Raw genomic sequence first — 12,868 nt, 5'->3', positions numbered from 1 at the left:
CGGGACGCGCTAGAAATCGCGTAGAATTATTTGATGGCAGCAAGACAAAGCACAGAATGCAGGTGCAGAGGGGGGGAAGTAAGGTCCACGGGTACCTTCCCACAGTTCCTTCAGTTCCCATGGAAAGTCACAAGTCACTGCTAAGGTGAGGTAAGGTAGGTAGTCAGGCCCAAAAACAAACCAATCCCATCCTGCCATGGTCATTTCACGCTGGTCGTTTCATCCCCACCTCGTCGTCTTTCCCAAAGCACAGCCGAGGGGTCCCCATCCCAGATGGGTAAAGTCCCCTGTTCTACTGCTGGAATGGACGGATACAGCAGAACGCATCGCCCATGCAGTGCCCAACGGGACTGGTTGCACTTGCACACTGACCATGACGGGCAGGCATGTTGGTACTACAGATGGCCCGGCGCATTGCACACTAATTAGAGGAACGTCCGGCCGAGCACGCGACAGAGATTTGCTGACGAGAGTTTGCACTTTGCACGGTTGACCAAGTGGACTGAGAGTTGGAGATTGGCCTTTTGGGCGAGTCTTGTCATGGTGGACTGCTCCGCTTTCGCCTGTGAATTCATAATAAACAACTACGGGCCGCATGTTGTTCAACAGATTTGGTATTTCGCTACTCATGAGGTCCCAAATGCACTTCCCACGAACTCCCCTGTAAAGCCAGATGAAGACGAACCTAACGTCACCGACGACGGGTGACTCAACGGATAGGAAAAGCAAAGCACGTCCACGAAACGCCTATCGCAACATGGGGTCGCCCCAAAAGCCACTTAGAGAGGACAGCACGAGCCGAAACGCCAAATCCCCCCACTCCCACCTCATCGGGTACCCCAGTTGCTTAATGCGAAGAAGATCAAGACATCTGTCTGGTCAGCCCTGGGTGTAGCTTATGTCAATCTGCCCCTCGTTCGGCCCTCTAGCATCCCCTCACAGCCCAGCAGCTTATTCCTACACGAGCCATACCCTGCTGAAGTAAGGCGCGGACATTCTTGTTCATAACTGTCGTGTGTATGTGTCGTGATAATCATGTCGATTTAATCGTCCCAGCTCTTCTCGACAGTCTCACGAACCCGCTTCGTGTACTCCTTCCTGTTGTCCTTGTAGAGGTTCGACGCTTCAACGTTCGCCGGGGAGCCCGTGTTTGGGTCGTTAAGCAAACTAATGATCCGAGTTAGCCAAACATTAGCTCCGGAGCTTGTAGAGTGGCACCCGAGATCTCTCGAGCAGGACATCTCTCACCTCTGAATGCTCGTCAACACAGCCGCGACATCATACGTGGGACTCCAGCGGTTCTGCAGGATATCCAAGCAAAGCTCTCCAGTAGCGTAGACGTTCGGGTGGAACATCTGGCTGATGAACTTGACCGCAGGTGGCTTGTTGGGGTACTGCTCCTCGAACTGCATAACGAGTCTGAAGGTACCGTCTTCGAATGGAGTATCGGCGGGACCAATAATCACGGCGTTCCTAAAGCATGCCTTGTCAGTCGCCGTTGGCACATTAGGGAAACTCGGGGTTTGGTCGAGCATACCAGGTCATGACGTTGTCGGGGACGGGCGAGGCAGAAACGCCAGCGGGAGGATCAGTCTGCATACGCTACTCGATGCGTTAGGATCAAACAAAAGATAACGGCATTCTGAGCATCGTAGCTTACTTTGAAGTCGCGCATCAAGCGACGGCGGGCGGCGGTAGACATGGTGGCGGTCGGTGACTGATTACCAAGACTGAGGGGTCAGAGGATCGCAACTGCCGTCGAGGAGGGACGGACGAGAACCCGGCGGTCGGTTCAAAGCGTGAGGAATCGGCGTATATGTCCTCGCTGGGTATCGAGAATGCTGAAAATTCTGGAAATCTCCGTCACTTACGATGTGTGATGGAGAAAGTTGTAGAATGGTCGTATGGATCACGGGCGAGAGTCCAAAAGAATGGCGCGGGAAGCACTCGCCTTCACCACCGCCTTCCGCTTGGGCCAGTGAGTGGGTCTTACATTTTGGTCCAATCATATTGGGCGATTTTAAGCGCGAATCACCCGATAACAGAATGACACTCAAGAGCCTCCAATAAGATAGGTACCAAACGCCTGCGGAAGTGACGACTCAAACCTCCCGTCTCTCCATGACACCGTCTGGGCCGCAAACTGGACTATTCAACTGGATGCTTCTGACAGACACTCGAATGGGTTGGATTCATGCATATCGCTTGCTATTTTGTCATTTCGGCGAGCGTCGCACCTAACTTACCTTAAGAGGCAGCATATAGAAAGATACTCAAATACATCAACTCGCATACTGGCGGGGTGTAGCTTTTCTTCCGCTTGCGCAGACTAAGACCTTGTTTGAAGGTGGGCTTGTTCAATATTTATGGTTGCGCTGCAGGACTGCCATAACGGTGATCATCCGTATGCCGCGAAATTCCGGGGGAAAATGACATCCAAAATGCAGGCAAAGAGTGGCATCGGTGCAGCAGCAGCCGGAACCGGTTCCACCCCTTTGGCCCGACGAGCTTTCCGAGCGGAATTGGCCCTACTTCCACGGTCCGGGGTGGGGGATCGGTTCCCCCAAGGACCTGGGGGAAACTTGGGAAGTGACCTCACTCCTCACTTAGAAGCTCGGCCCCGCCCTTGTACCTCTCAGGCACCCCCCTCTTAAGCCGAGGAAGACCGCAGAACCTGGGGTATTGTCATCCCGCGCCTTCCACATGCTCGCTTCATCCCTCTCGAAGTAAACTGTCAAGCCACCTTCCTATCTTTTTCTTCTTGCTCCCTTTTCCCTCTGCAAGATCGTCTCAAGTCGCCATCACTTTGTGCTATTTTGCTGCGAAATATCGGATACCATTTGTAACATATTCCACCATGTTTATCAGACAATCATCGAGGCTTCCTAGCCAATTGGCTAGGCAAGCAGCTTCCCGTCAGTTCTCCACGCGAGCTGCGCTTCGGCAAGAGATTCGGGACGCATACATTATTAGTGCCTCGAGAACACCGACAGCAAAGGCAAAAACAAACGGTTCAGTAAGCTTCTGCAAAGCTTTCATAACTAACACGGCCGACAGTTCAATGGCTCATTCACGAGTGTAACTGCGCCGCAGCTGGGCGCCGTCGCCATCAAGTCCGCAATCGAAAAGTCCAAAGTCCCCGTCGACAAGATCACCGACGTGTACATGGGTAATGTCCTACAAGGATCCGTTGGGCAGGCGCCGGCTCGCCAGGCTCTGATCTTTGCCGGTCTCCCGTCTAGTGTGGAAGCGATCACCATCAACAAGGTCTGCGCATCCGGCATGAAAGCCGTTGTTTTTGCCGCACAAAACATCCAGCTCGGTCTGTCGGAGGCGCAGGTTGCTGGTGGCATGGAGAACATGACGAGGGTGCCTTATTATGTGCCCCGCGCTTCTAGCCTGCCGCCATTCGGGCATGTCCAGATGGAGGACGGCCTGATCAAGGACGGGTTGACTGACGTCTACGACAAATTCCACATGGGCAACTGCGCCGAGAACACGGCTAAGAAGTACGATATTTCTCGCGAGATGCAAGACGAGTACGCTATCGAGTCCTACAAGCGCGCTCAGGCTGCGTGGAAAGCCAACGCCTTTGCCGAGGAGATCGCTCCTGTTACTGTTCGCGGAAGGAAGGGCGACACAGTTATTGAGTCTGATGAGGGATACCTCGACGTCAAGTTCGACAGGGTGCCTACCCTGAAACCGGCCTTTGTGCGCGACGGCACCGGCACTGTCACTGCTGCCAACTCCTCCACGTTGAACGACGGTGCCAGTGCACTTGTTTTGGGCAGCAAGGAGATTGCGCAAAAATACGGTTCCGATTCTCGAGTGCTGGCAAAGATCTGCGGCTCGGCCGACGCCGCGGTTGATCCTATCGACTTCCCCATCGCTCCAGCCAAGGCGGTACCCATCGCACTTGAGAGAGCGGGTATCACCAAAGACCAAGTCGCCGTATGGGAGTTTAACGAAGCTTTTGCCGCTGTCATCAAGGCAAACGAAAAGGTATGATAAGCGTCCACAATCAGTCAATCAATGAAACGCGACTAACAGCCATTGGGTAGATTCTCGGATTGGAGGGTGCTCGGGTTAACCCTCTCGGCGGAGCGATCTCCCTCGGCCACGCCCTGGGTAGCTCCGGATCACGAATTATCGTCACTCTGCTGCACCAGCTGAAGCCTGGCGAATACGGTGTTGCAGCCATCTGCAACGGAGGCGGCGCGGCCACGGCGATCGTCGTGCAGCGTGTCGAGTCCGTGTAATTGGCCATGTGTCCATCGTCGCGGGTAGGCTTCCCGGCAGCGTCTAGGCTGGGTGAAAAAGGGAAGTGGCATGCACAAGATGCTTACCTTCATGCGCGAATTAGAAGCTACCTTCCGCCCAGGTTAGGATGATCAAAGCGGATTCGGCGCGTTATATGAGAGGGCGTAAATTGTGAAAAACTGGAATTCAAATGGAAAAGCAGACTGTGCTCGGATGCTTTTGGAAATGCGATATCCCATGTAGAAAACTTGACGCAGATCATTCGTAAATGTTACTCTTGACAAAGTATGTTGAAGCTACCCAGGAAAAGTGACGACCGACCAGCTCCATGTACGGCTCCACTCACCGAGCACGTACCCTTGTTCCCCGTACACCGAAGAATCCACCTCTACTCACTTCACCTTGTCTGGCTCGAGCTCTCTCACCTTGGACTTCCACCTTCACCACAACCCGCAAGGATTCCTCACCTCTTCTTTCACGATTCGCGGCCTCGCCTCGCTCCCCGAATGAGGCATCACTTTTGGCGCTTTTCAATTCCGTGCCAACGATGTCCCTGTTAATTCAATTCCTCAGCCAGATCCGCACATTCGTCCGTGCTCAAAACATCGACGAGCTCCGGAATTGGCTCCTCGTCGAGCCCAATGCAAATCAACAATATCACGCCCTCGCCAATGAGCTGCGGACGCAGTTCCGCTCATCACGGCATGGCTCCAACGGGACAAGCAGCACAGCGCTCGAGAGCACGATAGAGAAATGCCTCCCCGAAGAGGACGACGTGCCCGAGGGCCAGGGCTCACCGTGGCCCGGCTTTGTGACTTTTATGAAGGACTACATGGTCTTCTGGCGCGACGTCGACTATGATGACCTTTTGGGTGCGCACACGTTGCTCAGTGGGCTGGTAAAGTAAGTCACCGATGAGAACTCCTCATCAGCTCTGTTGAAGCAGATCTCATGGTCCTCGACCGCGCCTTTCATAGTCAAAGAGCAATCGGCTAACACCCACACAGCTCCTGTAGTACCGCCTTTGCCCACCCTACCTATGGAGGTATGCTACTAAAGACGGCAATTTCCCTCTGCGAGTCCCTGTCGCGCCTGACAATGATGTTGTCAAAGCGTCCGGATCTTACGCGCAACATCCGTAACGTCGACGCCGACGACCGCAAGTCCATTGCCGAATCCTCGGCTGAGATCATTCAAAAGATCTTCACCACTTGCCTTACGGACCGTTCTAGCGCGCGGTACAGCAAGCCGGAAGGCAAGAAGGTTGGCGTTTACATGTTCGCCAACCTAGTGCTAAAGCTCCTCTTCGCCGTGTGTCTTCAATTTCCTTTCCCAAAACTCCGAGCGCGTTAACTGATGGATGCCTACAGTGTCGGAGAACGCATCTTGCGAAACAAATATTCACAAATATCTCCACAAATTCGCCACCATTATCGTTCTATCCGGCATCACAGCGCGTCAACTTCCTCTACTACCTAGGCCGCTTCAACCTCGCAAACTGTCACTTCCTCCGCGCAGCGCTCTGTCTCGAAGAGGCCTACCTTCAGATCCCACCACCCCTCATATCTCATCGCGCCCTGGTCCTCAGCTACCTCGTCCCTTGCAACTTCTTGCTGGGCCGTCTACCCTCCCAGCTCCTGCTCTCTCGCCCTGAGGCATCAGCCCTCGTACCAGTCTACCAACCACTGATTCAAGCGATCCGCAAGGGAGACTTTGTCCTCTTCCAACAGACGCTGGCCCAGCACGAGAAATATCTCTTTGATAAGGGCCTCCTCCTCGTTCTCACTCATCGCCTCAGACCTCTGCTCTGGCGCTCCCTCTCCCGCAGAACATTTCTCCTCACCTACGCTCCGGGCCAAGACGACGCAAACCCCTCCAACACAAACCGACGCGCCGCAACAATGGACCTCGCGGACCTCCACGCAACGTCCCAGTACCTCCAACACCGCCTCGAAGGCTACATCCCCTCCAAGTCGCCTTCCTCCTTCGCACCGTCGACAGCGTCCCCCGCTTTCCTCAAAGCAGTAAGCCACGACGCGGCCTCGACGCTCGTCCCGCCGCCTGGCGGGCCCAAGAAGCTGCGCCCCAACGAGGGACTGGTCTGGGGTAACTCCCCCGTGGAGATGGACGACGTGGAGATGAACGTCTCGGTGCTGATCCAGCTCGGCTTCATGCACGGCTTCATTGCGCACTCGCAGGGGAGGTTCGCCGTCATGGGTGCCACGAAGAAGAGTCCCGTGTTGGCTGGGTGGCCGACGCCGTGGACGGCTATTCGGGAGAGGCAGTACGAGGAGGATCTGGATTTGGATCATGTGCCTGGGTGGGTGAAGGGTTGAAATGAAGCAATCGTTGCGGGGCTATCTCAAATAGCGAGCTTGAAAGCGCTTTTGGGGAAACATGGCTTCTCTGTATAGATGCAGGAGATCACCGATTCATGGAACAGCAGAAATGATACCCTATTCGCATCCACGACTGGACATTCCCATGCTAAGTTTGACGGCTCCAACTAATATTCTCCAAATACACTCCTGAAACTGATTATCTGGGCAATGTTCGGCAAATGACATCCTGATAGTGATGGTCTATGTTCATGCAAATGGACAGGAGCGAGGACTAACGCCAAGCACTACATAGAGTCTCAGTATTGATATGGTCGCCAACATTCGACAGCTTTCTTTTACCCCCGTATTGTCGAGGGGGGTCTTGATCAATGGCTGCGGTGGGAGCGGCAGGCCAAGATCGATATCAACAACATCAACCAGACAGGCGAGAAGGACGGCGAAGAGTATCGATGCCCAAATCAGCTCACTCTGAATCCAAAGAAAGAATGAATTGCAATGAGAGAATGGACATGTCACTAGCGATGCTCACAGTTTACGGATATCTAGGTCAGTCTTTATTCTCAAATTTTATCTACAAGGTATCATAGAAAGATAGAGACATGCTTGCAGCGTAGTTGAGATTAAAGATCAACGACACATCAATCTGGAAATCACAACCAGACGCCGACAGCATCACAAAACACCGTTCCAAGGTACCCAACGACAAGCGACAGAGCCATCCGCACTTTATGTCCAAGGTAGATAGCCATCAATCCAGCACCACACACAAAAATCCTTCACCACGACCCAAACAAGGGGCCGCAAGCAATGAGAATCAAAAAAAAGAGCATTCTCAATAGAGAAAGGTAGGTTCCAAAGATTCCCCAGCTGACCTAGGTCAACTAGGAGACAAGCCAAACTACGAAGATAGTTTTCAACTAGCAAAAACGCGATCTAGGACTGATCCTCATGGATACGCGAAATGCCCTTGCACTCGGATGAAGAAGAAAGGAAAGAAAAAGAGATTTGAAGGATGGGCGTGCTAGAGGGGGTTTATATAGGTTTCTGTCACTTCAAGTCCACAAGGTCGGGTAGAGAGACTGCGTTTGGCTTTCCACCAAGGTAAAGTAAGTTGCACTAGGTAGGAAGGAACCTTACTTTTGGCCTCAGTTGCCTGCCTGCTCTAGATGGACTACGCAAGGTGTGAGGATTACATCGCCCTGAGCAGAACTGACCTTGATAGGTGAACAGATACTTTACCCAAATAACGTCTTTTTCCAAAGACTCAGAATGGCGTAGACTGCAGATTTTGAAATCTGATACATCTTCGCATTTTCCCCATAAGTTATCTTATTAACAGTAGGTTGTGGTAAATTCGCCATTCGAGCAGCAACAATGCGAGGAGGAGGACGATGTAGTCCTCACATCGCGGTGCCACACTGCCCGTGCCACACCTTCCCATCTCGACGCCTCAGTCCCCACTCGGACCCGTTAGGTCGTTCAGGGGAAAGGGAAACCACTGTCCGCTGATGGATTGAAAGCTGTCAGCACCCGCCCGTACCCCCCGGTACGTACCCACACCCGAAGCTCCGTGGCCGCCGACTTCAACATCTCGAAACTTGAAGCACACGCGCGGGGATCTGAAGTAATCCACGAGTCCGACATGCGAATATCGCCGACGTCGCCAAAATGCTCTCATTCATCCTGATCCAGAATCGCCAGTATGTCCAGTCAATTCCAATGCGGAACGTGTAATAAAAGGGTCTCTCGCTGACATATTCCCCCCTTTCGCGCCATCCAGGGGCAAGACCCGTCTCGCGAAGTGGTACGCACCCTACAGTGACGATGAAAAGATCAAGATGAAGGGCGAGGTACGACATCCGCCCAATCCCAATCAGACCGACCATTCCGTATCACACATATCCTAACAGCCTCCCCCCCGCGTAAACAGGTCCACCGCCTCGTCGCCCCCCGAGACCAGAAATACCAATCCAACTTCGTCGAGTTCCGCAACAACAAGATCGTCTACCGCCGCTACGCAGGGCTCTTCTTCTGCGCCTGCGTCGACACAAACGACAACGAGCTCGCCTTCCTCGAGGCCATCCACTTCTTCGTCGAGGTCCTCGACGCCTTCTTCGGCAACGTCTGCGAGCTCGACCTCGTCTTCAACTTCTACAAGGTCTACGCCATCCTCGACGAGGTGTTCTTGGCCGGCGAGATCGAGGAGACGAGCAAGCAGGTCGTGTTGACGAGGTTAGAACACTTGGATAAATTGGAATAAAGGGAAGTCTGGCTGTGTGTTGGTGTTGTTAGGGAAGGGAGGGGAGGTGGGATTGCCGGCACGGTACGGTGTTGTAGAAGACTGGATTGGGTCACGCTACTCTCAGTCTGAGGCTTAATCACGTTTGGAGACTGGCGGACTTCTGCACTGTCATATATGGGCGTATGGGTTGGCCGGAGTCTGGAGTTTCGTCAAGAGCGATACCTACGCGACTGGCTGCAATGTCAATTGGCAAACTTTTGATTTCGTGGGAATAAATACTATGTAAGGAATTTCAGGGACAACCTCCCCTACTGAAATCATGAAAACGGTGCATCATCTTCTCTCTCACGAATCTCGACCCAGCTGTTCTTGAAGAACCCTGCTGGGCAAATCTTGGAGGAGATGATGTGACTAGATGCTTGGGAGCATCCTAGATACACCTTCGGCACCTTAGATAGATAACCCCGTCGGCAAATGTGACCTGGTTGCACATCCATCCGAACGCCCAAATGCAAAATACCACGGAACCACCCAAAGGCCCAAAGAAAAGCCCTCTGGTCCCCAGTCCCGAGGAAACATAACTCGGGCGAGGCTTCAGAGGCAAACTTTTGCCCAAGTTATGGAACGCAATCCAGACGCATGGGAAAGAAAAGAAGAAAAAGCCGACGGCCGAGCTCGGAAAACACAAGCTGACCTCGCGAATGGTAAAGAGGTGGAAGAGCTGGCTTCTTATCATGAGCCAAGGTGTCTTGGCAAATGGTAGATCCGCAGCTCCAAAGTCGACGAAAAACAGATAAGAATGTTAAAGGTACGCAAATTGGTGCCGGGTTCAGAACAGAAGTATCTGGCCGATCATAGCCAGACCGGGACGAACTGGAACCAGCTGAGCAGCCATCGAATGCAAGGCTACTCATCTATTTTCGAGGTGGCCGAGTGTTCCTCCTCCGGCTCCCAAGCCTCATCAATCTCAATAGCGGTGCGTCGGCGAGCAATATTGACGTAAACGTTCTCGTGCCGCCTGCTTCGGAACAGAGCCAAGACGTGAGGATCGTACGGAGAACCTCTATGAAGAGGCTTCAAGGTTTGCAAAGGGATAATAACCTCCTCCGCATGAGATGAGCCATGGTTCACCTCGATGGGGGTGCTTGGAGCCTGACCCATCTCGTCAGGGGCATCTCCCATGGAAGCATCGTCGTTGTCGGTGTTGCCATTGTAGTAATCATCAGAATCGAGGTTTCTGGGCATGATAATTTCTTCCTGGAAAGTCGCAGACGGCGGAGAAGCGGACTGCATGACCATACTTCCATCGTTCGACTGAGTGATAGGCATGATCTCGAAGGCACCTGGCTGCGCCCGGAAGAAAAGCTCTCTTCCTAACGCCGCGAAAAATTCGTCCGACTCCATGCTTGCTTGCTTCCACAGCGAGTCAGTTACTCTTCCAGGCTCCATGTCTTCGGCTGAGTCTAAAGCTCCGCCTTTGTCCACGGGAATATTCTCGGATGCGCCAGCTGGCTTCGTTTCTGTGCCGACGTCCAAGTCTTTCTTGGCAGCTCCAAGGCTCTGCATAGTTCGGCCCATGAGAGCAGATTGGTGTTCCTCTTTGGGAGGCATCTCAACGTCGTCCCAAGGGAGACCGCCAGCAAAGGGGTGTTCGTGCCGCTGTCTCTTCGCCGGTCTTTCGATATCGTCCCAAGGAGAGAGTCTGCCGTCAGTGTGCCGTTTGGTCAGGCGGGATCGAAGCTTCGCCTCTTCCTCGTCAAATTCTCTATCTAGACTCTGCTCTATGGCTTTTTTCAGGCCCAAGGCACCAGTTCTCTCCGATTCCTTAGGACGATAGGCAAGATTGAGATGAGAATGCTCATCAGAGCGGAACGTATCGTCAAGACGGCTGGAAGTATCAGGACGGTACGTATCGATGAATTGACGAGTGTCGTTGGGGCGATAAGTGTCAACGCGTTGGCGTGGTCTCTCGGGACGGCTACTATCGTCCGCAAGGTTCAAGTCGATAGGGCGATAAAAGTCCGAACGAAGTCGATGTCCGAGTGGTTGAGAGTTGCTTCCAGACTGACGAGGACCTACACTGAATTTTTGGAAATTCGGTGATTCGTCTTGGTCGCTGTCAGGGCTAGATTGCAAAAGTCGGGCTCGCTCCTCATTCATATAGCGTCCATTGATGCTGGAACTTTGGCTGACAGATCTGGAGTGACTGCGCTTTTTCGATGAGCTCTGTCTCAGGTCTTCGCTCGATATCGCCGTGTTCCGAGACCGTTGTCGGAGGGAAGCAGTGGAAGTGTTGGCCCTCTTCTGAGGACAGTCCTGGATAAGGTGATCTCTACACTCTCCGCAGATGTGGCAGACGTACTTCTTATGAAGAAGAGGCTTGGTCGAGGGGCAGTGCTGAATGAAGTGACCTGTATTGGCAAGTCCCTCGTTAGTTTTCCGACGACAATCTTCTTGGCTTCATTGTCAGCTACCTGGTATTCCGCAGCGATTGCATACGTAGCCAGCATGAGGCTTCTGCTGGTTCAAAGACAAAGTCTCAGGCGATCGGTCAACGAGCTTCCGCCGACGACTGGGACGGGAATCTTCAGCGTCAGGGCGTATGTTTCCCGATTTCCGAACTTCGGGGACTGGCTCGCTCGCTTGGGTGTAAAGTCCAGCAGGTAGGGGTGAATATGGCAGGCGCGCGGCCAAGGATGCCTCTTTTGTGGCAGATGAGTTCTTCACCTTGTGGTGGACACCACGCAATTTGTAGTTGATTTCGATGTCCCGTCTGGCAAGGTTGAAGGTCCGCTTATCCTGAGGTCGGTCTCTGAGGTAGTCTTTTTTGTGCTGGTTGAAGGCGCTGAGCACAAGATGCTTTTCGTACTTCCTAGAGCTGAGGTAGTCGCAGGCATCTCGAATGACCCTGGAAGAGGCTGTGTGATCTGTAAGGCCCAGAAAAGGAGTCTGCCTGGCAAGCCACTTCGTGTAAAGTTCCAGAAGTGTCTCGTCATCAATGTCCTTTGAGTGTCGGTGAGTCAATTCCCACTCGATATCTCTTTGGTTCAGGCTGTAGAACTCTCGAGGGTGCATCCCAAAGATGAGGAGCTTTAGATTCGTCATCTTTGTCCGCTGCGGAAGTGTTGGGAAATTCTTTGCCAAAGGTCGAGATAGAAAATTGGCCTTTCAGAGGTGAGGTTGCTGCGAAGTTCCTTGCTCCTCTTGGGATTCTCCTGGCTCCTTCCGAAGCTAGAAATTGACTGGATATGGAAAAAGACTAGGTCGGAAAGCAGTGCACAGAGCAAGGCCTGCTGTGGAAGAAGTGGACTTTGAACGGAGTAGCAAAAGACCGTGATGAGATTGGGGGAAAAAATTCATTCGGGAGCCGCTTTGCTCTGAAATGTGTTGAGAATATCGTCAATATAGTGGACTTAGGGGTGGTCGATGACTGAATCCATTAGTTGTTGTGAACGGAAGGCTCGTTCGGAGCAGGCCCCGGTACGAGATAATGACAGGATAGGGGTTAGTAGACAAGGCAGATATGCTCAGTGAAGAAGGCCTCCAAGGACACGGATCGAGCCTTCTCCAATTTGATGGACTGTCTAGGTACAGTCAAGACCGCCTTCCTTCAAATTTGTTCTTGACCCTGGCGAGGTAATTGCTACACTCCTTTCCCCCCTACATGAACCGTTTAAGTAGATACTGGAAGCTCTATTTCGGGACACGATCCCCTCTTGCTGGTTGCCTACCGTATGTATCAACATCAAAATCGGTAGACTGCCGTCACTCATTCATCGGACGTACCTCAGGAACGATGACGACGGAACCTGCACTTGAACTTACAACACGTCGCGAAACAAACCTCATTCTATCGAGGGATAAAGATCATGCCGATGCAGAACGCCTGCAACATGAATTCATTCCGCACCATGCCTAGACCTTTGAACAAGAAGCATACAAGCCCTCAAATACCCTCCAAATGTTCTCGCATCAAATTAAAACCCATACCTGATCCTTGGCCAAAATGTGAGACGCATCAGGC

General features: G+C 52.7%; 4 protein-coding genes across 4 annotated transcripts; 2 read left to right on the top strand and 2 right to left on the bottom strand.

Moving 5' to 3' along the window:
• Window positions 1–1,043: 1,043 nt before the first annotated feature.
• CCOS01_16021 (ubiquitin-conjugating enzyme) lies at window positions 1,044–2,009 on the bottom strand (the record flags this gene model as incomplete). Its single annotated transcript, XM_060464159.1, has 5 exons — window positions 1,044–1,167; window positions 1,249–1,473; window positions 1,538–1,602; window positions 1,661–1,717; window positions 1,872–2,009. The coding sequence occupies 5 exons, from the start codon at window positions 2,007–2,009 to the stop codon at window positions 1,044–1,046; spliced, it is 609 nt and encodes a 202-aa protein (XP_060305214.1).
• An 848-nt stretch (window positions 2,010–2,857) lies between these two features.
• On the top strand, window positions 2,858–6,596 carry CCOS01_16020 (PCI domain-containing protein; the record flags this gene model as incomplete). Its single annotated transcript, XM_060464158.1, has 6 exons — window positions 2,858–3,016; window positions 3,058–4,002; window positions 4,062–4,255; window positions 4,834–5,163; window positions 5,268–5,571; window positions 5,631–6,596. The coding sequence occupies 6 exons, from the start codon at window positions 2,858–2,860 to the stop codon at window positions 6,594–6,596; spliced, it is 2,898 nt and encodes a 965-aa protein (XP_060305213.1).
• Window positions 6,597–8,270: 1,674 nt separating this feature from the next.
• Window positions 8,271–8,862, top strand: CCOS01_16019 (AP-2 complex subunit sigma; the record flags this gene model as incomplete). Its single annotated transcript, XM_060464157.1, has 3 exons — window positions 8,271–8,302; window positions 8,383–8,452; window positions 8,533–8,862. 3 exons carry the CDS (start codon window positions 8,271–8,273, stop codon window positions 8,860–8,862), a joined length of 432 nt encoding a protein of 143 aa, XP_060305212.1.
• Window positions 8,863–9,750: 888 nt separating this feature from the next.
• CCOS01_16018 (uncharacterized protein) lies at window positions 9,751–11,949 on the bottom strand (the record flags this gene model as incomplete). The annotated part of the gene is made up of 2 exons (XM_060464156.1): window positions 9,751–11,255; window positions 11,319–11,949. 2 exons carry the CDS (start codon window positions 11,947–11,949, stop codon window positions 9,751–9,753), a joined length of 2,136 nt encoding a protein of 711 aa, XP_060305211.1.
• Between the last annotated feature and the right edge of the window lie 919 nt (window positions 11,950–12,868).

This window comes from Colletotrichum costaricense (assembly GCF_030867565.1).
Source record: "Colletotrichum costaricense strain IMI 309622 chromosome Unknown Scaffold_27.1, whole genome shotgun sequence".
Classification (NCBI taxonomy): domain Eukaryota; kingdom Fungi; phylum Ascomycota; class Sordariomycetes; order Glomerellales; family Glomerellaceae; genus Colletotrichum; species Colletotrichum costaricense.
Note: the sequence above shows the minus strand (reverse complement) of the source record. Positions and strands in the feature narration are given on the sequence as shown.